General features: G+C 53.0%; 1 protein-coding gene across 1 annotated transcript in view; it reads right to left on the reverse strand.

Moving 5' to 3' along the window:
* The window catches only part of RASGRF1 (Ras protein specific guanine nucleotide releasing factor 1), a 105,368-nt gene extending 85,143 nt beyond the window's left edge, over positions 1-20,225 (reverse strand). Inside the window, exons 1-2 of the mRNA XM_027089263.1 lie at positions 19,577-20,225; positions 2,042-2,148 (exon numbers count right to left, since the gene is read on the reverse strand). Of these exons, the coding sequence (XP_026945064.1) occupies positions 2,042-2,148; positions 19,577-19,852 (383 nt within the window). The 5' untranslated portion in view covers positions 19,853-20,225. The remainder of the gene's footprint in view (positions 1-2,041; positions 2,149-19,576) is intronic.
* Between the last annotated feature and the right edge of the window lie 4,223 nt (positions 20,226-24,448).

Below are 24,448 nucleotides of genomic sequence, written 5' to 3' on the forward strand. Positions count from 1 at the left end.
TTATGCTCCCACTAGCATCATGTGATTTATGGTTACTCCACCCCCTCTCCAATTTTGCTACTGTCATTTTTTTTCAATTCAGCCCTTGTAGATTCTACAGGTAGTGGTATCTCATTGTCTCTAGAAAATTTTGGTGTGAATTGATTTTCGAAGTCAAGGTAGTCCTGGTTATCCAGAATATACACCAAAGTAGAATTCTATAATACCTCAACACTTACAAAGCCCCGCCACATAAATCATTTCATTTGTTTCTCAAAACAGCCCTGCTATTGGTTCTAGTTTAGTGCTGGGAGCCTGAGGTCCAGCTGCTTTCCCTGAATCTGGGTTCTTCCTGCTTGATTCCATTCTCCACAATGCCAGCAATTTCCACTCCAAATCACAGCTCTGATCATCCTGGTGTAAAACCTTTGATGGCCTCCCACGGTTCACAGAGGAGAGCTCAAACATCTCAGCTGGGTATTCAAGATCGTTCTGATCTGGTTCCAGTCCAATGTCCAACCTCACCAACCTTCTGACACCCGAACTTTGTCTCTTCATTTTTCTTGGAATTGTCTTTCCTAGATCACTGCCTTTATTTAAGGCTTTTTGGGGGCTGGTGGAGGGGCTGACGTGCCCATAGCATGACATGCCCTATTTCCAGATCCCCCAGATTCCACCATTTCCCTGAAGATGTCTCCTGTGGTGCCTTGTACTTAACACGGCCTTCATGCACCGGAGCTGTTTGTACATCTGTCTAGTGTCTTCCTGACTAGGCTGGGGTAGCCCTGGGGGAATACCTGTGTTGCATCCATCCCTGTCTGCCCAGTACCACACTCAGAGCCTGACTCTGTTGATTCATAGGTGAGAACCTAGTCTCCATTAGCTAGACTGGACACTCCCTGAGGATAGGGATGGAGGTGGCTTGACCTCAGGGTCAAGGTCAGTGCTATAGCCATAATAAATGGTTTCTGGTCAGCTGGCTTGATCCAAGGCTCAAGGAAGGGCTCTGGTATCCATCTATCTATATCCATCTTCACCTGATGGATCCATCATCTACCCATCAACATTCATCTGCCCATCATTGATTTATCATCCATCCATCCATCCGTCCTTCACATATACTTTCAACACTCATCCATTTATCATTCATTTACCCTCTATTGATCCATCATTCACCTTCCACATATAAACTCAACATCCAACCTCTATCCATTCATTCATCTTTGCATTCTTCCCATCTACACTGCTGAGAACTTGTCTATACCTTTATAAGGCCCTGGGGATGCAAAGAATCCTACTTAGTCCCTGCCCCAAGGAGCTTACACTTTACTGGAGAGTAGACACAGGAACACACCAATATCCACTCAGCCAGAAAGATCTACTGCTCAAAGGGGTGAGTCTGGGTGTCCATCCCACCTGACAGTACTTAGCTTTGCCAGGGGATTGTTAGCTTGGGAGCCACACCCTAGCCCACAAGCCCATCATCTCCCCAAGACCCAGGAAGACTCAACGCAGCTTGGAGCCCCCATTTTCTCTGCAGCATACACTCTCCTTTTGCTTTTCTCCCCACCTGGCCCAGTGAATCCCTCCAGAAAGGGGTACACATTGTTGGGAATGAAGGGACGAGCAGGTCTAGAATCCCTGAACATCTGAGCTCAGAGAGGTTTACAGAATTTCAGTTTACAGATGAGAAAACCAAGGCCCGGAGAAAAGACAGGACTAGTCCATTCCTGCCGCATCCGGGTTAGAACCCTGGTGGTCTTAGCCTTTGGTGGCTATAAAGCCCTGTAATCCAACCAAATTGTACTCAGTTCTCCTAGTATGAAAAAAAGGAGCTCATCTGGTTGAAGGGGGCAGGAGGCTGTAACGCTGCACCTCAGGGCCCTTGGTTCCCTGTGCACCCCAGGGAGGCACGTCCCAGAGCTCCGGGGCTCTAAGGGCGGGCCTGTCAAGATGCCCTTCTTACAGCTTCCATCCTCCCCCCATCTCCTCCTCCTCCATGCCTTCCCCTCCTGGGGTTTGAGTCTGCTCAGGACGGGGCCTTTGGGTGGGCGAGACATACCTGGCGTGAGCGATGGCTGCCACCCACTCGTCACAATCCCTGGCGTCCTCTGTCCTCAGCTCCAAGGCTTTCTGGTTCTCGTGGCTGAAGTTAACCGTGAAATAGTGCTGCACCAAGAAGAAGACAGCTCCGATTACCAGGGCGATCGGCACGGAACCGGCAGCGTCTCCCGTTAACGATCTGGCTGTTCTGCAAAGTGCTCATTGCCACATCTGCTAGGCAAGGATTCATTATTCGTGATCATCGGAACGCCATTCTGTTTAGCGGTTTCAAACTCTCTATTAAGGCAGGCTTTGTACCATGTAACAGAACCTACGCTTAGGCTATTGTAAGAAGGAAGCAAACCCCACAAAGTCCTATTTACCAACAAACTGCAAAAAAGCCACTTTTAAACCATCAGGTATGCCGGGAGAAAGGCAGAGAAAACACACCAAGAGAACATCCCCTTTCGGGACCTGGTATCAATTCAGGGCAGCATGCATTTAATTCACTCCACACAAATGTTTCAACACACTCTTCTAGGTCCTGGAGTTAGAGCAATGAACAGATAGACCCGAGCAGAGCCCACCGGAAGCCAGCTCGTGTTGGGTGCAGTGACCGACTTAGAGCTGCTCAAATGTGGGGTCTGCTGCCCGAGCTCCCAGGGAAGCAGAGGAGCCAACGAGAGACACACATCTGTAATATCGTTCTATGAATGAATACGTGTAAAGCTCTTAGAATAATGCCCGAAATCTAGTAAGTACAAGTGTTTGCTATAATGAACACAGTGCAACGATCATTACTGTCATGGAGGTAAGAAAAAAGGGCCCAGAGAAAGCCAGCCACTGATTCAGCCCAGGGAAAGCAGAAGGCCTTCCCAGAGGATGAGGCGTTGGTTGGTCCAGGTTTTATTTCAGTTGATGGAATCGAGAGCGCACACCGTGCTTGCGGGTAGGAGGGGCCGTGCGGTGGGGTTAAGGATGCCAGGGAGGAGGCTGGGCAGGGGGCGGGGCCTGGGTGGTGGAGCTGAGTGGCGGGATGGGGTGGAGGAGAGTAGAAAGCCCAGGTTTCCGGCTGGAGCAACTAGGTGGGTGGGGATGCCATAGACTGGGGGAGGCATGGGCAGGATAAAGGGCAGGTGTCGGGGGTCAGGGGTGGGGGGTGGACATGCAGACCCTGTGTGCCTGTAGGCCACGTCTCTGCGGGCTGCAGACAGGGGTCGGGGGTGTCAGCCTCGGGGCGGAGAGGAAAGCTGGCTCAGCCAGAGAGAAGGGTGCATAGGCAAAGTGCTGGGGGCCCCACCTGCGGAGGCCTCCTGGGTCTGGTCCTGGTGAAACTAGGAGGAGAGAGGCAGGCAGTGAGGTGCAGAGAGGGCCCCCGAGGCCTGCCCATTCAGAAGATGCACCGCAGGCCGCGGGGCCCAGGCAGCAGGGAACAGCAGGATGGAGCACGTAAACTTGTTTTTAGCTTCCGCTGACATGACTGTCTTTCTGTTAATTGTTGTTCTTGGTGGCAGCCAGAAGTGTGTGTGTGTGTGTGTGTGTGTGTGTGTGTGTGTGTGTGTGTTTTGCAGAGTCAAGGTCTCTCACTTCTTTCCTACGAAGCAGGTAACTGGCTGTCCTCCCCCTGCGAGGGAGCAGGTGAAAGCCCGAGCTGCGGTGGCCACCTATGCACTTTCCCCATCTCTCGAGAGGTGGTGAACACGCAGATGCTTGTTTCCCATGATCTCATTTATTCCCATATTCACCAGGTGGAACAGGTCTTACTATCTGTTTACTGCAGAGGAACCTGAGGTGCAGAAAAGTGAAGCCGCTTGCCTGAGCCCACATGGCTGGAAAGAAGAGAAGCCGGAATAACACACCTTCCCTGGGTACCTACTGTCCACTCAGATCTTGGAGCTCCACTGCCAGCAACTGCCTGAGGATCTCACAAGGCTGGTGGTCTAGCAGGTGAATGGGGTGTTTCTGGGGGTTCTGGGGAAATGCTATCAATAGCCATCATTTCTAGGGATGAACAGTGACCCTGGGTATCATCAGAGCTCTTGAGACAGCCCCATCACCTCAGCTGGTGTTGGATCAGAGCTCTGACAGACCCCAGGTCACCCTTGAAAGCTGAACCACCCCTGGGCTTTCCCAGAGTTACGAGGATGTGCCGAGGCCAGAGGTGAACCACTGCAGAGTGGCAGAGTGGACACCGGGCTCAAACTGGGGCCGCTAGAGCTGCTGTGATGACACCAGGACCACACCTTGGGCATTCTGCCCCAACCAGAACCCCCTCAAAGCTTCTCGGAGTCTGGCGGACTCACTGAGAACAATACGTGGGCCTCAGCATGACCATGGGACAAGAGCTTAGCCATGTTTGCCAAAACGATGTGACCACATGGGTTCATGTGGGTGCTGGCTGGACCCCTCTGCAGAACAGAACCATTGTTCTGGAGTCAGCCCTGGGGCACTCTAGAACTCTCCAGTCAAGACAGAGCCACATCTGAGGCCTCCCTGGGACACTGAGCAGGACTCACACACTATATGTGATCAAGGATGTGGGATAAATTCAGAAATAAACCCAGGGGCCTCCTCCAGGAGCCCACATTTCAAATGTGGAATCCTGACAGGCCCAACTAGAGTTGTTGGAACATATCTGGAAATCCAACAGAAGCAGAAACCACCAATGGACCATCCCTGGCTTCATTAAAGAAGAAGCAAGACTTGGTGAAATTACTCCTGGAGCCTCACCAGGGCTGCAGGGATGGGCCCAGCGCTCCACCTGGGGCCTCCACAGAGCCTCCCTGGACCTGAAGTGAGAGGTGGATACCTTGACCTGGGGCTCCACCAGGAGTCCCAAGATGGATCCCGAAACCCTCTAAGCATCAAACTCAGACCCCTAGAACGATCCCAAACGACTCCAGGAGCCGTACCAGGTTCAGGGCAGAGCCTGGGGCTTCACCTGGGCTGCTAAGCATCTCCACCAGCGGGTCTCAACCCTGACTGTACATTGGGCTCTGCTGTCACTAGTCTGGGTGTGGCCTGTGCGCCCCTTGGTGATCCTAATGTGTGGTCAAGGTGGGGAGCCACTCGCTGGTCTAGACCTTCCCCTGAGGCCTCAGCAGGTTAAGAGGGATTGATCCAGAAACTACACCTGGGACCACCAAACTCCTAGGAAGGGACTCAGACATCACACCTGGGGTTGTGCCGAGACCAGAGTCATGTTCGGGTCCTTATCTTGGCTGGAGGAAACCTTCTAGAAGCACACCTGTGGCCTCATCTGGGTTCGAGGTACTAGACTTAGAACTGGGGCCTCACCAGGCTGCGATCCTGGACTTCAGCTCATGCCTGGTCCCCAGGATGCCCTCTCTCTGCCCTGTATCACCTGACCACTAACTGAATGCTGCTGCCCCATGCCTGTGTGGGCTGGACCTACGCCCCCTCCTGCCTCAGGATGGGCCTTTGTTTCCAAAGTCCCAAGTGCCTGTATGGCAATAAACTTCTATCTAGCACAGCTAAAGCAGACCTGAGCCTCTGCGGGCTGGGGAGGTAGGCTTGGAACCCTGCCTGCTTGGCCTTCCCCTTGCCTCCTGCCTGTCCCAGTCGGCTGGCCGGGCTGCGGCACCTCCACAGGACAGAGAACATTGGGAAACCACTGACAGGTACAGTGACCAACCATCCCAGTTTGCCTGGGACCGAGGTGTTTCCGCGGGTACAGGACTTTCAGCGCTAAGACCAAGGCAGTCCCGAGCAAACCGGGGTGCTTGGTCACCCTACAAAAGGTGGAGGAGGTGGAAGTCCCAGCAGCCGGGTCTGGGTCTGGCTCTGTTGCTCAGAGCCAGGGATTCTGGGCAACCTCTGCATCTCCCTCTGGCCAATGGGCATGACACTAACTCTCGCCTTGGTCAGCTACACACAAGTGGCCTCAATCATGAAAAATCAAGTTCTCTCCACCTTTAACTCTCTACCTGAATGATATCTCATTCGTGAATTCAACCCATATTTTTCAGTCCCCACTGTAACCCAGACACTGTCCACCTCATGGTAATCAATGACACACACGAAAGCCCACGATGCTGAATGCTTTCTGCAAGGCACGGGCACTCCACACCATCGGGTCTTAGTGTATCTCTTTCCTGCTCCTTCTAGACTGTCAAATGTGCTGCCCCCGTCCTTCCCCATCAAAGCCATTATCAGCTTGTAGTGATTTTTTTTTCCCGCTTTTGGGACGTCATGTGGCATGCGGGATCTTCATGCCCCGACCAGGGAGGGAACCCGCGCCCCCTGCAATGGAAGCTCAGAGTCTTAACCACTGGACTGTCAAGGAAGTCCTGTAATGCCTTTCTACTGTCTTTCCTACCACAGCAGAGAGTCTCAATCTGGGGTGCACATTAGGGATACCTGGGAATCTAAGAAAACACGGATGCTTGAGCCCCCTCCTCAGACACATTAAAGCAGATCGTGGGAGAAGGGGAACAGGGAGAGGACACGGTTCAGGCACTGGTATTTTTCAAAGCCCCCCAGTTGGTTGCAATGTTCACCCAGTGCTGGGAACCCCTAAGAGGGAGCAATGTCTGCAGCAGAAGCACCTCTTCCCCTCCCCCCATCCCCCCATGTTCTCCTAGAGATGCACGGTCCTGGAGCCGATACCTGGAGTAGCCATAGACACTATGCAGCCAGGAGTTCCCAGTTATTTGGAAGTGACACAGACAGACCAAATGAATGAGCTGTGTGTGCTGAAGGACAAAAGACAAAGGAGGAAGTGGAAGTGTCTCAGAGAAAAGCGGAGATGGGAGACCTGGTAACTAGAGTGGGAGTTGGGGAAGGTGGGGCGGAGAGACACGGTTCCTGGTCCAGGCCTTGGAGACCCAGACACATGGTTTCTCCTTGGGTTCCATTAATTATCACTGTAACTATTCCAAGAGTCCTCCTTAAGCAAAAACCTTAAGCTGCTTTGAATAGGCTCCTGTTCCTTTCAAATAAATGATTCCTGACCAGGAATATCCCCAGAGCCTGGCACTGTTCCTCGGCCTGCGCATGGAATAGCCTTCATTCCTTGAATGGGTGACTGAATGCATTTTTCAGCATGGCATGGGAGCCCGGCTTATTCATTAATTGATTAACAGCAAAAGCCGTAAAGCAGGTGGCATTGAATCTGCTTCTCAGGCCTGGGCAGTGAGCTGGCTGGAAGGGTGTGGGCACTGGCTTTTCATGAACGAGGCTTATATCTCTTCAGGGAGAGGAGGCCCACTCACCTCATAAAGGCACTGAACAGTCCTGCAATGTAGGACCTTCTTCCAGAACTTATCCCACCACGGAACCCTTTTGTTTTCATTTTTGGGAAGATCTACCAACATTCCAGAAAACCAGTGTTCCGGGGACTTTGGGACCCTGGAGTTGTGGCACATACCAGGCTTTGGAGTCGCCTGGGTTTAAATTTATTATTTAGCTTCGGTGTCTCCAGCGTGTCTCTTCACTTCTGTGGACTTGTTTTCTCTTTCACAAAAAGGGGAGGCTCTTACCCATCTCACAGGGTTCTGTAAACAGATGATGTTGTCAAAGCTCCTGGTTCATAAAAGGGCTCATGATGGTTTTTAAAGTAACTGAATCATTTGCAAAGTCCAAGAGATGGGTCTAATCAACCTATCAGTGGACAATTACTAGGAAAACCACATACATGTGCATTCACATGCCCGTGTACAAACAGCGTTCCCCCTAACATTCATGTTCGTCGGAATCTGTCAAGAAGACCTTATGTGAAAATATGTGGAATCTAAAAAAAATGGTATAAATGAACTTATTTACAAAACAGAAACAGAGTCACAGATGTAGGAAACAAACTTATGGTTACAAGGGGGGACAGGTTGTGGGGGGGATAAATTGGGAGACTGGGATTGACATATACACACTACTATGTATAAGACAGATAACCAACAAGGACCTACTGTATAGCACAGGGAACTCGACCCAATACTCTGTAATGACCTATAAGGAAAAAGAATCTAAGAAAGAGTGGATATATGTATATGTGTAACTGACACACTTTGCTGTACACCTGAAACTAACACAACATTGTAAATGAATTCTACTCGAACACAAATTTAAGAAAAAGACCTTCTTTGAAAATACGGTCTTTACAGATGTAATCAAGGTAAGATGAAGTCATACCAGATTAATAAGAAGAGGCCTTAATATATAAAAAGAGGGAAATGTGGACACAGGCACACAGGGGAGAAAGCCATGTGAAGAGGGAGGCAGAGACTGGAGAGATGCGTCTACAAGGCGAGGAACACCGAGGACTGCTGGCAGCCATCAGGAGCTACAAGAGGCAAGGAAAGATTCTTCCCTCCAGACTTCAGAGGGACCATGGCCCTGCAGGCATCTTGGTTGCAGACTTCTAGCCTCTGGAGCTGTGAGAGAATAAATTCCTGTTGTTTTAAACTAACCCCCCTCAAAAAAACAAAACCAAACCAATCCATATGCACGTGCACACACCCAGGAGGCATGGGAGAGGCTTAGGAACTGGAGTCATAGCTGTGCCAAGATCAAAGGATGACGACGAATCAGCAATTCGCGGCATTCCTTCCATCACCTTCGGCTCCCATTTCTTTCTCATTTCTGATATTCAGTTGGTCACCAGGGTCTCTGCTCTGGATATCTCTGGAACTCTGCCTTCTGCCAAACTCACTGCTTGCTTCCAGGCTCCCTCATCTCCCACCCGGGCCATTGTCCCCTGTGGTCTCCCTGCCCCCGGTCTTGCCCCCTTCTGATTCATCCTGTTTGACCAGAATCCAGACCCACTGTCCTGTCTGGGCCCCTGCTTGCTGTCTCCTCCAAGAGGGAGGTGGGCTGGGGTCAGCTGCAGGATGGATGCCATCACTCTCAGTCAACCCCACCCCTTCCACTTAGTAGGTCCACTCCGGCGGCCTGGTCAGGCAGGGTCAGCTTCTCCCCCGCTGGGTCCTGGCTCCTTCCTCCTGGTCCATCTTTGGGACCACAGTCCCAGCTGGTCCTGGCCTGGCAGTCCTCTCTGCCCGACGCTCCCGAAGTCCCAGTGCCAGAGGGAACCTGAAGGGGCCTCAGCGGTGTGTGTGTGTGTGTGTGTGTGTATGCTCTGGCTGGAGTCCATCTCTCCCTCTATAAGGGGCTATCCATCTCGCAGGAGAGATCCCGCTCTTACCTGGGCCAGGCCACCCTGGGAGTGTGTTCTGCCCTCTCTCAGGGCTTCTGCAGCACCGTGCACGGTTCTCAGCGTTGCTCCCTCCCCGCTCTGGCTGCACCAGCCTCATGCTGGCCACACAGTGGGGCTTCACTGGGCACAGTATGTCCCAAATGGCCCTGCTCAACAGAAGTGTTGGCTTCGAGCAGCCCCACTGGTGCTCCCACACCAATCCAGAAAAGACCCACCTATCCTGCCCTATGGCTGTGGCCCCACCTATCCTGCCCTACGGCTGTGGCCCCACCTATCCTGCCCTATGGCTGTGGCTCAGCTGGTATGGCTCCGCACAGGGTCTGGACACCCCACTTCATGACATTCTTGCCCCCTGCTCTGAGTGGCCTCGCTTCACCGACCTCTGCCTCTGGGTTCTCAAGTGTTGGCCTTCCCAGGGCCTGGTTACTGCACCGTGACCTCTGCTCTGACCCGGGGATGAGCGCCTGTCTCAGACCCCCATCTCCTATGGGCTCCTGAGAGTCCCAGGGCTGAGAGCTGCTGCCGGGGACCGACCTCCTAGACACCTTATCACTCGCTTGCTTCTACTCCCTGCCTGCCCCCTGGGGACAGGAACAGAGGTGGGAGGAGAGACAGGAATGTCAGAGCTGAAGAGCCCAGTGAAAGTCCCTCCCTCCCAGAGTCAGCCTTGAACTAGGCAGTGCTTGACCAGTGGCCTGGGGGACTGTGTCATCCTCCAAGCTTCTGCTGCTGAATGGTCTGTGTTTCCATGTACATTACTCCAGACCCCATGAGCCACAGCCACAGATGTCATGCTTGGCTGGTCCTGCACGAACACCTTTCAATCTGTCATCACAAGTCAACAAGCCTGCCCTTCCCCCTCCCACCAACAGCCTCTCTAGACGTTTGCTGAAAGAAGGAATGAATTCCAGTGTGGACATGTCTGCCTTTCACCTTCTGTTAGAAATGACCTATGCACAAAGGTGTTTATTAATTGCAGCTCTGTTTGTAATTAACAAAAGACTATATATTACCCAAATGTCCCTCAAGAGATTAGCTAAATAAACTATAGCACATCCACACAGTGGAATACTATGCAGCTGTAAAAAAGGACGAGGACGATCCATATACTTATAGAGAACGATCTCCACGACATAGTGAGAAAAACAGGTGTAGAATAGTGTTTGTAGTATGCTACCACTTGTATAATTATACAGATGCGCATATATATGGCCATAGAGCAATACATCTTTGCATATATTTGCATATATAATGCATATATTTGCATATATAATGTCTCTGGAAGAATGCATAAGCAACTGGTAACATCAAAATCCTTTGGAGAGGAGAACTGGATTGCTGGGGTCAGCAGCAGAAACGAGCATTGCCAATGTACACTTCTTTGGTAATATACTACCAATTCTAAAATTTTATCTACCTACTTATTTATTTTTGGCCATGCCACGTGGCATGTGGGGATCTTAGTTCCCTGACCAGGGATCAAACCTGTGCCCCTGGCATTGACAGCATGGAGTTTTAAACACTGGACCTCCAAGGAAGTCCCAATTCTAAAATTTTAAAATAAAAGGTAGTGGCTGTTTGAGAGGCCCAGCCGGCCATCCACTCCCCAGGTTCTCCAACCTGCACCCTGCACTCCTGGTCACCAGGACACTCCTCTTTCGGACCCCAGCGGTCCAGCGTACTGGAGAGTGATCTCCACCAAACATGCTTAGCCTGCCCTGAGAGCCCACGGGAGCCACTGATGGGGTGGGCCCCTGTTCTTGCAGTGATTCTGCCCTGGAGATCGTCATCACTTCCCCACTGGTCCCCCTTATGAAAGCCCCTGGATATACAAGTGCTCGTGCTTGAGGAACTGCACCACGTCTTTCCAGGAGGCAATGGGTGTCCCATAACCAGCTTGTTTCCCTTTTCTGTCCAGGCTACCAGGAAGTTCTCAGATGTAATTACTTACTTGCCTCTCCTCACCCATGCCCACACCGTATGGGCTCTGCTTTTGGAACACCAGCCCTTCCCCCAGGTCCCCAAAGCCTGTGGATCTGACCAGAGGTGAGGGGAGCCCAGGTGACAACCCATGTGGCCGGAGGGCAGGTAAGGTCCCTTGCGGGAGAAAGAGGGTAGAAGGGCAGCGGCAGGCTCGGGGCAAGGTGAGTGGGCACGCAGAGAATGCTGCATGATTGCCTAGGTGCTTCCAAACTATTTCACTCATTTCTTGAGTGTGGCTAAGAGTCTAAGAGAATTAAATAAAGTTGGTTATATTTTATTCATATAGTCTGACAGAGGAAAAGTCAATCTAGATCAAGCTTGTCTGAATTTCTAGATGGGTTTCTGGAATACTGGCTAAGCTTGCTAAAAATTCATTCATTCACTCTTCTAAAATGAATTTTATTTTAAGGTCTGAGTTAGATTTTCCAAGTTGAAAAAAAAATCAAAATTCAACTAGGAAGTATCTTCTTGAAAATAATTCTCTCTTTTTTTCAGGGCAAAGAAGTTGCGTTAGCCTTGCTGGATTAGTAAGATCTGGTCTTTAAGTATAAATTGCTGAATTTAACAGTTGGCCTGGATGTCCACTGACCTGAACAATCTAGAACAAGGAGGGCTGACATTTATTAGCAGTGACAGCTCGGGGTCTGGCACAACAGACACTCAGGTATCTGTTGAGAGATGAGCTCCCTCTATCTGAGCTTTACCTGCCAAATGGGGATTCTCTCTCCCCTGTGTAGAACTGCAGTAACAGCAGCGTTACTTTGGTGGTTACCGGAAATGCTAAGCCTGAAAAGGACTTTGTAAGCTGCAAAGGTGCTCTATCTGAGTGGTGGCTGGAGGAGAAGGTATGGTAGGACAGCACCTGGTGCTTTCACGGGATGAGAACTTGACACTCCCTGCCGTTGCCCACCGAGCCCGGGAGGTGGGAAGCCCCAGAGGCTGTGCGGTGCATCCTGGGATGGTTTTTGTAGCACAGCGCAAGCCCAGGTTTCAGTGACACGGTGACGCAGTGACCGGCTGGGATGGGAGTGGAGGGGGGACCTTCAGTGCTCGGCACTCCCCAGATTCAGGCCTCTTTTACTGCTCAGTTCCACAGCCTCCTCTGACCTGACCTCCTGCCTCCAGATGGGTCGTCCTTCTGTCTCTTCTCACCCTGCCGTGATCTCTCCAGCACAGAGATCACAGCAGTTCGTCTCTAGCGGAGAGACCCGTGCTGGCTCCCCACTACGCTCTGTAGCCTGCACACAGGCTTTAGGGGCCAGCTCTGCCTACCCTGCAACCTACATTTCCTGTCCTACTTGTCTCTTTCTTGGCGGAGTCTCCCTGATGCCCCCAGGCTGGAAGGAGATGCCCCTGTAAGCCTGAGCACCGATTCTGCTTTCTGTCATTAAACCCATCAAGACGGCGCCTTTGCCTTTCTCCTCAGCTACTCGAGAGTGTGTGTGTGTGTGTGTGTGTGAGTGTGAGTGATCAGATCTGCATTTTGGAAAGTGGTCTGGCTGCGGAGAGGCACGGAGATGGTGGGACGCAGCGGATGTAGGGAGACGGTTCTCCCAGCATCTCTAGAGCCCTGCTTTCAGGCACGTGGTGGGTCTGCACGTCCCCATCACCGCTGAACTGAAGCCACATGACCTGCCTTGTGGTCATGTGGTCAGCATGGGTCACTTCCGGGGGGCGCTTTAAGAGCCAGGGAGAGATCTGCCGCATTCTCTGCCCTTGGCTGTGGTGACTGTGGAGGCAAGTGTCAGGATGAATCTCCATCAGGCTGGGTCCCTGAGCGATCACAATGAGCAGTGCCCTCCTGCCAACCGCATGGGACCTAAAGCATGAGCAAGAAATCAGCCTCTGTCATGGTCATGGAGATCTGGGGCTTGGTTGTTACTGCAGCATGACGCCACTCATGCTGACCAGTACACCTGTTAGGAGGCCCCCACCTAAGTCCAGACAAGAGATGATGGCTGTCTGGACTAGAGCCTTGGAGGAAGAGAGGGACAAGAGTGGATGGTCTGAGAGAGATTTAGGAGGTGAAATCCATGGGGCTGGGTGAAGGTGTGGCTGCCAGGGTTGAAGGAAGCTCCTGCAGCCATTTTTTCTCTTTCAGGGGCATGCTTGCTCAGACATTCTCAGAAACCCATAGGTTATTTGAGATAAGATTTACCATCCTACTTTTATACCCAGGGTCAGGGCTCCGTGTTGACTCACTTCAAACCTGCCAGAGACCCAGGTGATCTGGGTAATTGCTTCATGCAGAAGCAGCCTTGTCCTAAAGGTGAAAGCTGAAGCCACAACAGCTACCGTGAATTGATCGGACCTACGGTGCTACGCTAGGGCTTTACCAATAGCATCAAGTACCACACTCAGAACAGGGCTGCTGGGGAGGCTGTGTTACGGTTTCCACCTCACAGATGGGGAAACTGACGCTCAGAGAGCAATAAGACCTTCCCTAGGTAGGAGGTGACAGAGCCAGGATCCAAAGCCAGTCTGTGTGGCTCGAAACCCACAACTTTTACCTAAGGCTGCGTCATTGCCAGAGACAGAGAAACCCCTCAGTGAATGAGCTGGGAGTCGAGGCTGCGCCCTCCTCTCCGAGCAGCGGATGATGGGCAGTGGGGGAGTCCGAGGCTCCCAGCTGCTCCCTGCACGACAGCCGCCTTTACGGAGGTGTTTGGGCGTTGGCAGTGTTCTGGGCCCCCCTCAAGTGCACGCGTCACCAACTCTCCTGCATAAACATCGGGGGCTGAGTCCTGTTCTTGGCTCTGTACACATGGGCGCCGGCTCCAGGCTCCCACGGATTCCAGGGAAACGGGACTGCAGGGTGTGGATGCCTGCCTTGGGGTGTTTATCCTTGACTCCTGGGATTCGAGGTGCAAGGTTCCAACCCAAGCAGAAACAAAAGCTGCTTCACAGATGTCACCAGAGAGGCAGTGGCATCATTCCGCTTGCTGCTAATTCTCTCTCTCCCTCATTTTTCATTTATCTCGGCAGAGGATGGTAAACTCACACAGTCCCTCAGCCCAAGTCTTTATGCTGTGCTTGTGCCTGGAGAGCTCAGGTTTTGGAGTCAGGTAGACCTGGGTTCACAGGCCAGCTTTGCCCCATATGCTCTCCGTAACCTTGAACAAGTTGCTTACCATCTCTGAGCCTCAGTTTGGTCATCTCAAAAATGGGTTACCAGGTATAACCTCACAGGGCTGTTGGGACGATTAGGGGAGGTATTGTACGTAAAACATGCACTCTGACCCTTACTTCTAAGGGGAAGGAAGACCCTTCACAAACCACCAGCCAAATACATCAATTAATCCCAACCTGATGAGCGATGTGGATGAAGGAGAGAGGGTTGTCCCTGCCTGTGATGGGGGACCTGGGGCTCCTCTAGCTCCTGCGGTGAGGGGAGGCCCTCAGGAGGTGACTTTTAGGCTAAGACCTAAAGGGAGGTCTTAGGAGGAGGAGAAGTTGGTCACTGAAGGCTGGGGGGAGTTGGGGATCATTCCAGGCACAGGGAGCAGCTGCTGCAGAAGCCTTGAGGTGGGAAAGAGGAGGCAGGTGTAGGGTGAGGAAGGAGGGGGATGGGAGGATGGGGCAGAGTTAGCAAGGCAGGCAGAGGCCGGAGCCCGCTGGCTCCTCCAGGTCATGTTGGAGAATCTGCAGTTTTTCCTAAAGGCAGTGAGAGCCAGTGACACTTTCAGTGGCTTAGCACATGGTCAGGTGTGCCCTTTAGAAGCTCACTCTGGTGGCTTGCTGTGTGGCAGGGGACTGGCGTGGGGCGAGATGGGACCCTGTGAGCGAGTTCAGCACATCAACCCTGACACTGTGAGCTCCTGAACCAAGGCAGGGGCAGGGAGAGAGTCCGGACTCCTTAGGATGGAGAATTCCTCGCACTTGGTGTTTACTGTGGGAGTGAGTCTAGGGAGAGTGCCCTACTCCACCGTGAGCCCTTTGAAGACAAGGATTAAGTTTGATTTTTCTCTGTGTCCACAAGACCCAGCATGGGCTTCACACCGAGAGCCAAAATGTTTACGGCACGCACAAATGGCAGTGAGATTTTAGTGTAGGCTTGTGTGTGTACAGTCTGCTTCCGACCTTCATCCCACTGTCGCCAAGCAGAGGGGCAGGGACCTGGTACTTCCTTGTCCCAATTAAGGTGTCATTACTGAGCTGCTTCAACCTCATTTCAGTGCTAGACATATCTGGGGGCTGGGGTGGGGAGATGGGCACCCCACACACTTACCCCTGGGGTCCCACACCTGCCGGGCTGGGCCTGGTCTGGAACCGTGGGGCAGCCCTGCTGGCCCTTCCATAGGTGCAAGGATCGTGGGCTGAGTTGCTGGTACCACGTGTATGCATGACGTCCCTGTGTCCCTGTGTCTGGGGCGGGGGTTGCTTTTCGAGTACACTTACTCCCCTACATTCACGTTTGTGTTTTTCTGATTGGCCCAGAGGGCTGAACGTGCTACAGCAACAGGCAGGCAGGCTTTGTGGTGAAGACGGCGCAGCTGCACAGAAAGCCAGAGAGCCTTTCAGTGGCTGCCTTGCTGGGTGGCGCTGGTGAGATTGTTTCCTCATCTGTAAACCGGGCACACTCATGGCTTTAGGGCTGTTGTGAACAGGTATCCACCAGGCCAACCAGAAATGTGTCCTGTGAATGAGGACCAGGAGAGGGACTTCCTCTTGTCTCCAGGGAAAGCCACCCACTGGGTGGATAACAGGTGCTAATGGGCACCGCCAGCTTCCGGAACCTCTGCCCACATCACTGCTGAGGTTCCGGCTGAAGGGATCTGTGTCCCTTCTGTTTTACAGGAATCAGGAAGAGTCTGGGCGGGGTGGGGGGGGGCGGTAAGGGGAGTGCTGGGGTTGGTTTGGTCAAGTCCACCACTGAGAAGCTGGGTCTGGAAGCTCTGTTTCGGGGGGCTGGGAGTGAGGGTGGGAAAAGCCAGTGTGGGGTGACTCCATGCCTGAGCAGGGCAAGAACCCCAAGGGTCAATCTCTGAACCCAAATTCGAAGTCCAGGGCCTCTGGGCCTTCAGTGTGTGTAGGGTCAGAGGTGAGGAGGTCAGGGCTGAGCAAGCAGGGCTCAGGCCAGCGTGTAGAGGGGTGCTTGCAACTGTCAGTCAGCACAGGAGCGCGGCTGTGCCCCTCCGATCTCAGGAGGCCTCGGGATTCCAGGCCAGAGCTACCACAGACGCCGTCAGAGCAGTGTAGAAGCAGCCAGAGGATAGCACATCACGTTAGGATGGGCCTGGGCTCCCAGAGCACCCTGAGAGCCCTTCCTATTACAGCATCTTCACAGTGTAAGGTGACCATCCTATCCTACTAGAGCCTCTTCACGGTGTAAGGTACCATCTTTATCTGTGTTCATCTTCCCTGGGGGCCGGGGACTGTGACATCCAGCTTCCTGGGCCTATGACCCCACGCTGGGCCTGGACTGGTACACAGTCAGTCCTCAGGACATGAAATGTGGAATTGACAAGCGACACCAGTAAGTTCAGCTCAATTAGTCTCCTGAGCACATACTGTGTGCTTTGTCCCTGACTCATCCCTGTCATTCGGGTGGTTCCCAGCCAAAACCTGGTTTCTATTTCTTGAGAAACCATCTCTGGCCCCTCCAGATGGAAGCTGCCTGCTCAGGCCTGGATAAAAATGACATCCTGCTAAAACCAAATCTTCACTAGATGTTGGCCAGTCCAAACTGATAGCCTCTTTGAGGCCTCCTAACATGGGTTCTCTGCCACATGCCCAGCAGGTTTTGAATCAAGGTTTCCTGTGGTTTACAAGGCAAACCCAGTCACAGAATGGCTTGGAGCTGGGCCTCTCATGAGGGTGCTCTGTGGGTGCTACGGGGGCTCCCCCTCAAGGAGAAACATGGAGCAGCTGCAGAGGCCGTCAGTTTTACTCAAAGGTTTAGAAAAGAAAAAGATAGAAGTTTTTATAGACACGTGCAGACCAAAGGAACAGGATCTACTTTTCCATACGAGCCAAACTCTCGGTCTGGAGTCAAATGGAACATCTCTATAAGTGTACGGAACAAAGCACACATCTTTAACAGAAATTTGCACCTGAGCTGGGCAGCACCAGACCATCCCCTATTATTCCCAACCCTCTTCTGTTCTCTTGTGCCAGGAGGGCTACTCTTGGGACCACATTTGAGGATCTCTGACTGTTGGTGTTCTGGGGAAACGGCTCAGACCACACGTGCACATGGTCAAGTGGTTTTGCACTCCTATCCCTCCCATAATCCACTGCTAGCAAGATTCAACACCCAAGCCAAGAGGTGAATGATCTGGAATCAACGTTAAGATCTCATTTTCAGGAATTCTTAGACATTGGGTGAATTCTAGGTCTGACTCTGCCACTGAATCAGAAACAGGTAGGTAATTTCTTCCCAATCCGCTCTTCAGTTTCCCTATCTGTAAAATGGGAGTGGGCTGTACAATCTCTCTGAGGTTCCTTTCAGCGTCAACATTTTATGTCAGACCTCTATTCCTTGTCCAGGTGGGTATAATTCAGATTCAATTAACATTTATCATGTCAAACTAAAATGGACTGTGAGCACACTTCCATACATATTATTTGTGTTCTCAAAACCCCAGAAATATAGGTGTTATTACCTCCATTTCGTTTACAAAACAGCGGCTCAGAGAAGTTTAGTGTGTTAACTGAGGTCACACAGACAGGAAGTTGCAGAGCTGTGATTCAGTCTCAGGCCTGTTTCTGGCTTTGCGTCCAAGGGGCTGAGAGCACACACTGTGTGCCCAACAACTCAGCTTCCTTCAGCCCTCTCTCCCCGCCTGCCCGGGAGCTCAGCTCTGTGCTCTGGGGTAGGGGGCCGAGGATGGGCGCCAGTTGGGGCTATAGGCCACTGGTAGTACAGGTGGACTTTGGCCAACAGGTGTTGATAATGTTCTGGAAGGCTGGCAAAGGGCAGGTTATCAAGGGCTGAGAGGGCATCTCTGGCCTAGCCTGGGTCTGGGTCTCCCAGGTGTCTTCCAGGCCCCATTTGTGCCTTTAACTTAAGAAGCTGCCTACTCTTTGCTTTGCTTTGCCATCTGGGAGCCCCTACCTGCCACATGGCTTGCCATCCCCAGAGACCCACCCTCACATATTCCTGTCCACCTTTCTCAGCCTTCGAAATCATCTCACAGTACCTCTGGGCTGAGGGCAGGGAAGGAAGAGATGTGCTGCGGGGATTGAGCTCAGATCTGTCTCGACCATTAGGAGGGCGACTTCAAGGATGCTTTTATTTCAGCCAATTCAATCACCACCAGTCTGCCTGCAGTAATGGCTTTTGAGCCCCCGGTTATCTTCTCAGAACCTTAAGGTGGCCTCAACTCCTGGCATGACACTGGGCAAGTAAATTTCTCTCTTTTGGCCTCAGTGACCTCATGTAGGCAATAACCAGCTGGTTGGGTCCCCATGGATCGCAGGTCCTCCCAGCGGTGACATGTTAGCATCCACTATCTTTGACTTTACCTTCCCAGAGGAGGGGGACAGACTAGATGCCTTTGGAGAGCGCATCAAGCTTAAAAATTGCACTCCCGCTGTCTGGTGCTCTCGCTCGGCACCCGCAGGTGCTAATCCATCCCTCCACACCAAAGGCACACCCGCGCCCCGCCCAGGCCCCCCGGTAGATCCGAGCCTGGCCTTTTAGCCTCGCAACTCCGGAAACGCTAGAGCAGCGCTAGAGCCGCGACTGCGGCGGTGGCGGAGGCGCAGGGGGCGGAGGAGGAGAGATGCGCCCACTTGTCCCGCGGCCTCCGCAGCGGCCCTGGCGCCAGCCCCGGCGCATCAGAAAGGTCCCTGGAACCCTTCGGTTTGTCGCTTTCGCCCGGGGCCGGCTGGGAGTGCGCCACCGGTCGATGGCACCTAACCGACCCCTGCGGCCTCGCAGCCTCCCAACTTGGCAGAGAGCGCGCAGGCTCCTCTTCGCTCCCAGCCGCGGTGAGGTAGTGGCCGCGGGGCTCGCACGCCTCCGTCTCGCCCTTCCCGTGCCTAAGCGCGGGGAATTACACCTCCCCGGTCCGGGGCTCTCCCGGGTGGGAGTGGAGATGGGAGCACCATTTCTGGCTGGATGTGGGTCTACATTCATTGCTTACGTCTCCCGCGGGAGCCCATCTCTCTCCGCGCCTCATCCCCCTCCGCGTCTCCGCGTCTCGCCCGCTCTGCGCCCGCCTCCCACCGAGCTCGCCGGGTGAAGGGCAGCCGCAGCCCACACTCGCTCCCTGTCCGCAGTCCCTGCCCCCTCTGGCCACCGCGGGGTCACTGCCCGCTTAGGCCAACCCTCCCTTCTCGCCGAGGGCGCCGAGTAGAACGACTAAAGTTCGGGCGCCTTCGGCCGGCGGAAGGGCCTGCGCCCCGAGGGCCGCGGCCCGGGCGCTGGGAGGTCAGACGCGGCGCTGGCCTCACCTGTTTCTCCAGAGGCTCCTTGGCCGAGAGCGTAGGCTTGGGGGAGGGCGCGCGGTCGCAGACGCAGCCCTCCAGCAGGTAGAGCCCCGAGGGCCGCGAGCTCGAGTCGCTCTCGAAGTAGAAGAGCAGGTTCTGCAGCAGCGCGAACCACTTGGTTTGCCATTTTGTGTTGTCCGAACTCCGCTTGCTCAGGTAGCCCTTGCGCGTGCCGTCCTTGCGCGCCAGCAGTCCCAGGGACGCGACGTGGCCATCGTTCAGCCGGATCCCCTTCTGCATGGTGCTCGGAGGCCAGCTAGACTCCACGCGCTTACATTTTCTCCGCGCGGCACCCGGCAGCCCCTGTCCTTGCGGCGCGCTGCCTCTCTCAGGCGCTCGCTCGCTCCTTCTCGCTCTCCCCTCCCCCCAAATTTCTACAGTCCGGGATCTGGCGCCGAGCCGCGGCTGCTGGAATCCAGATGTACCATTCCCCTCCAGAACCTCTTCCCCGCTTCGCAGAGCCCCCGGGCCCTGGAGATGCTTCCCGACCCTCCCCTGGCGCCGGGCAAACTGAGGGACTGGCGAGCTGCGCGCTGGCGAGGGGCAGGCGGAGTCATGTGACGCCGATCCCTCGAAGAGCCCGCTTTAGCAGCGCGGACAGGGACACACGCACGCAGCCCGCCGAGGCGCAGAGCCGCGCGCAGGCTGCACCTTGGCGCCTCCTCCCCCTCCCCGGACACACAGACGCACACGCATAAACAAATCCTGTCCTCCCTCCCCTGATATCCTCTTCTCCCCTTCGGGTGTTAAAAAGCAAATCGGATCAATTTTCGTTTAACCCAGTGGAACACCAGAGGCTCGCCATCCCGGGAGTTTGCGTCTTTGCGCCCCGCCGCGGCGCACTGTAGACCTGGGGTTAAGTCCCATTTGTCATTTTCTCCTCCAAAGGCTTCCTCCTGGTACTTTATTTTTCTAATCCGTGGTGGATGGAGGAAGGTGGATGGCGAAACAGAGCTGAAAGAGCTTTCAGTTCTAATATTTGCGTAATCGGCCAGGTCACATTCATTTCAGCATCCAGCCCCACTTCTGGTGGCTTCCCCAGCGACCTAAGGACAATACAGACGGAGATGTGGAGGGGGAGGTGAGCGTTTATTTTATTTTATTTTGAGTGTTGCCATAATTACGGGCGCCACCCCCTGCGCCCTGAGGTCTGGCCGGCGAGCCGCTGCTGGGAGTTTTCTGCAAATACCCTCCAAAGCCTGAAGGCGGGCTTCAAACGCAGGCGCCAGGGACCATGGGAGCCTTCAAATAGCTGCGCTGGCGCAATGATACCTTAATGATAGATTTTCCGTTCTTATTTTTAGCTCCCGTTCGCCTACACAGTTACACGGCATTTATCCGAGAACGTCACAGCGCCCGCCTGCTGCACCGGGAGGGCGCGCGGGCCGCCGGGCAGCCGGGGCGCTGGAGCGGGGAGCGCGCACCGCCGTCTGCCGCAGAGGGCAGCGGCCTCGCCCGGGCCGGGAGCGGCGCCCAGCCCGGCCTGGCCTGTTTGCAGCGAGGATAGGCGGCCGCGTAGCCCTCAAGAGGAAGGAAGAAAGGACACCATTTTTCAGAACCTGCGGGGCCCCCTCCTCCCCCACGGGCAACATGCACACACCCTGGTCTGGAGCGAGGGAAGGGCCTGGGAATCAGGTAGCCCTGGGAAGGCCCAGGGAAGTCCACGGAGAGACACCCGGCTGTGGCTGAACTGGACCTGCCCCGGTCCTGGGCACGACGGTGCAAGCCTGCCTTTTTTAGGTGGGGACAGTACCGAGGGAGAGATTGACAGTGTTAACCTTACTCTTCCCTCTCGGTTCCCACGCTCCGGGCTTGGGAACTGTCTAAGGACGCGGTGAGGCCGATTTTTCTTCGCGAATAATGAAAGCAAAGAAGGGAGATGGCTAAGCTTCTTTATTTAGTCTCGATTTTCCCAAGAAGGTCCCTATACTGTGACCACCTTTACTTCTCTTTTGCCCTCTTTATGGAAGCAGAGTTTCCAGAAGTGAGGTTCCTAATCCAGGCTCTCTTCGTGTAAACTTTTCTATTAGGAAGCCTGATACAGAGGCCAAGGAAGCGTCAGGGAAGGGACACTGTTCTAAGTGCTTCAGATCCGCTAAGTTGTTTAATCCTCACACAATTCTATGGAGTAGTGTCCACCCCTCCCCCCCCGACCCCTCATCAGCTCCATTGTACAGAAACGGGAAACGGAGGTGTAGAGGGGTTGAGTGACTCGTGCAGAGTCACTCAGCTGGAAAGTGGCAGGGGCGGGATTTGAACTTGGTAGCCTGTCCCCACTGGAATTCATTCATTACTTCACTCATTCAGTTACATACACCTCATCCCACCAGTGTTCACTGAGCCCCTAGTCTGTGCCAGGGCTTAGGCTGGGCCACTGGGGACATGGTGATAAACAAAACACAGTCCCTGCTTTCTGGAGCTTAGACCAGCCCAAGGGTTCCTTCCGTATAGGGCCCTTGGCAGGAGGGAAACCATTTTCCCCTGGGTTTGGGGAAGAGGTGTAAATCAGGAAAAGAACTGAATCCACTTCTGTGGGCCTCAACCTTGGTGCACTTAGAGCCCCTGGAAAGGTTTGTTAAATATCTTTGTTCAGGCTGCACCCCAGATGGGTAAGTCAGAACCTCTGAGGGTGGGACATGGGCATCAGTACTCGGAAGGCTCCCCAGGTGACTCGAACGCACAGCCAAGGCTGAGAACCACGGATCTGAAGCTCGGATGAAGAAAATCCCCTCTCAACCTCCTCCCTCCGCACGGCTGGCACTGAGTCGGCCAAATGGCCCCCTCTTGCTGGTTTTGGACTTCCTGGTGGGAACTCCAGGAATTCCTGGTGGGTCGGGCCACGCTGGGTGGTTGGGCTTGGCTCAAAGTATCCAGGTCAGAGAGAGGAGGGGACAGCAGCCCTGGCACTTTGATTATGTCCATCTGAGCTCCATTCATATTGCTTTCTCTCCAATCTCTGTCAGCAGAAACCTGAGCAGAGCCTGTGAATGGGCCCTCTGGTCATTCCCCTGGTCTCCAGCCAGAGGGCCCTTGGAAGGCCCTCAGGGGAGTTGGTTAAGGAGACGTCATTTACCAGGCTGGCTCCAGCTTGTGTTGGGGTGGGGGTGCCAGGAAGCAGGTAGGCATGTCTTGCCATAGCGGGCAGAGGTGGGCACGTCTAGCTATCATGTGTGTTGTCTACCAGGCCAGAGACCAGCTCTTCCCCGAAGGTGGAGAAGAGGTCCATGTGAGCATCACAAAATGCATCCGGGCTTTGCCTTGTTTCACTGCATCCTCCCAATAAGGCTTTTGGACAAGGGTTAATAACCCCATTTCACAGATGGAGAAACTGAGGCTGGAGAGTGGAAGCCATCTGGTCCTGGACAACACATGAAAAGATGCTTAACATCACTAATTATTAAAGACATGCAAATCAAAACTACAATGAGGTATCACCTCATACCAGTCAGAATGGCCATCATCAAAAAAATCTACAAACAATAAATACTAGAGAGGGTGTGGAGAAAAGGGAACCCTCTTGCACTGTTGGTGGGAACGTAAATTGATACAGCCACTATGGAGAACAGTATGGAGGTTCCTTAGAAAACTAAAAATAGAGCTACCATATGACCCAGCAATCCCATTGCTGGGCATATACCCAGAGAAAACCATAATTCAAAAAGACACATGTGGGGCTTCCTTGGTGGCGCAGTGGTTAAGAATCCACCTGCCAATGCAGGGGACACGGGTTCAAGCTCTGGTCCGGGAAGATCCCACATGCTGCGGAGCAACTAAGCCCATGTGCCACAGATACTGAGCCTGTGAGCCACAACTACTGAAGCCCGTGTGCCTAGAGCCTGTGCTCCGCAACAAGAGAAGCCACCACAATGAGAAGCCCGTGCACAGCAATGAAGAGTAGCCCCCACTCGCTGCAACCAGAAAAAAGCCCACACGCAGCAATGAAGACCCAATGCAGCCAAAAATAAAAATTTTTAAAAAGACACATGCACCCCAATGTTCATTGCAGCACTATTTACAATAGCCAGGACATGGAAGCAACCTAAATGTCCATCAACAGAGGAATGGATAAAGATGTGGTACCTATATACAATGGAATATTACTCAGCCGTAGAAAGGAACGAAATTGGGTCATTTGTAGAGACGTGGATGGACCTAGAGTCTGTCATACAGAGTGAAGTAAGTCAGAAAGAGAAAAACAAATACCGTATATTAACATATGTATGTGGAATCTAGAAAAATGGTACAGATGAACCTATTTGCAAAACAGATGTAGAGACACAGACGTAGAGAACAAACCTATGGTTACCAAGGGGGGAGGGGGGAGGGGGAGGAACTGAGAGATTGGGATTGACATATATACACTATTGATACTATGTGTAAAATAGATAACTAATGAGAACCTACTGAATAGTACAGCGAACTCTACTCAGTGCTCTGTGGCGACCTAAATGGGAAGGAAATCTAAAAAAGGGGATATATGTACATGTATAGCTGATTCACTTTGCTGTACAGCAGAAACTAACACAACATTGTAAAGAAACTATACTCCAATAAAAATTAATTTAAAAATGAAAAAAACTGATCATCATAAGGCCAAGTGCTACCTGTTACTGATAGGGTTAGCTTGTTTTTCCCCTGAATCATAGCTTTGTACACATCTATACATGTGGATGTAACATCATTTCCTGGATATTTCTCGAGACTTGTCTTATGGCCCAGTATGTAGTAAATATTTGTAAATGCTTAAAAAAAAAGAGTGGAAGCAACGTTCGCAGAGTCTTACAGGGAGGAGCTGTGATGGGGTGTCCTGACTGCTTGACCAGAGCTCATCCCAGA

Source organism: Aethalodelphis obliquidens, unplaced genomic scaffold, assembly GCF_003676395.1.
Source record: "Aethalodelphis obliquidens isolate GAN/ISIS:26980383/991018 unplaced genomic scaffold, ASM367639v1 scaffold65, whole genome shotgun sequence".
Lineage (NCBI taxonomy): Eukaryota > Metazoa > Chordata > Mammalia > Artiodactyla > Delphinidae > Aethalodelphis > Aethalodelphis obliquidens.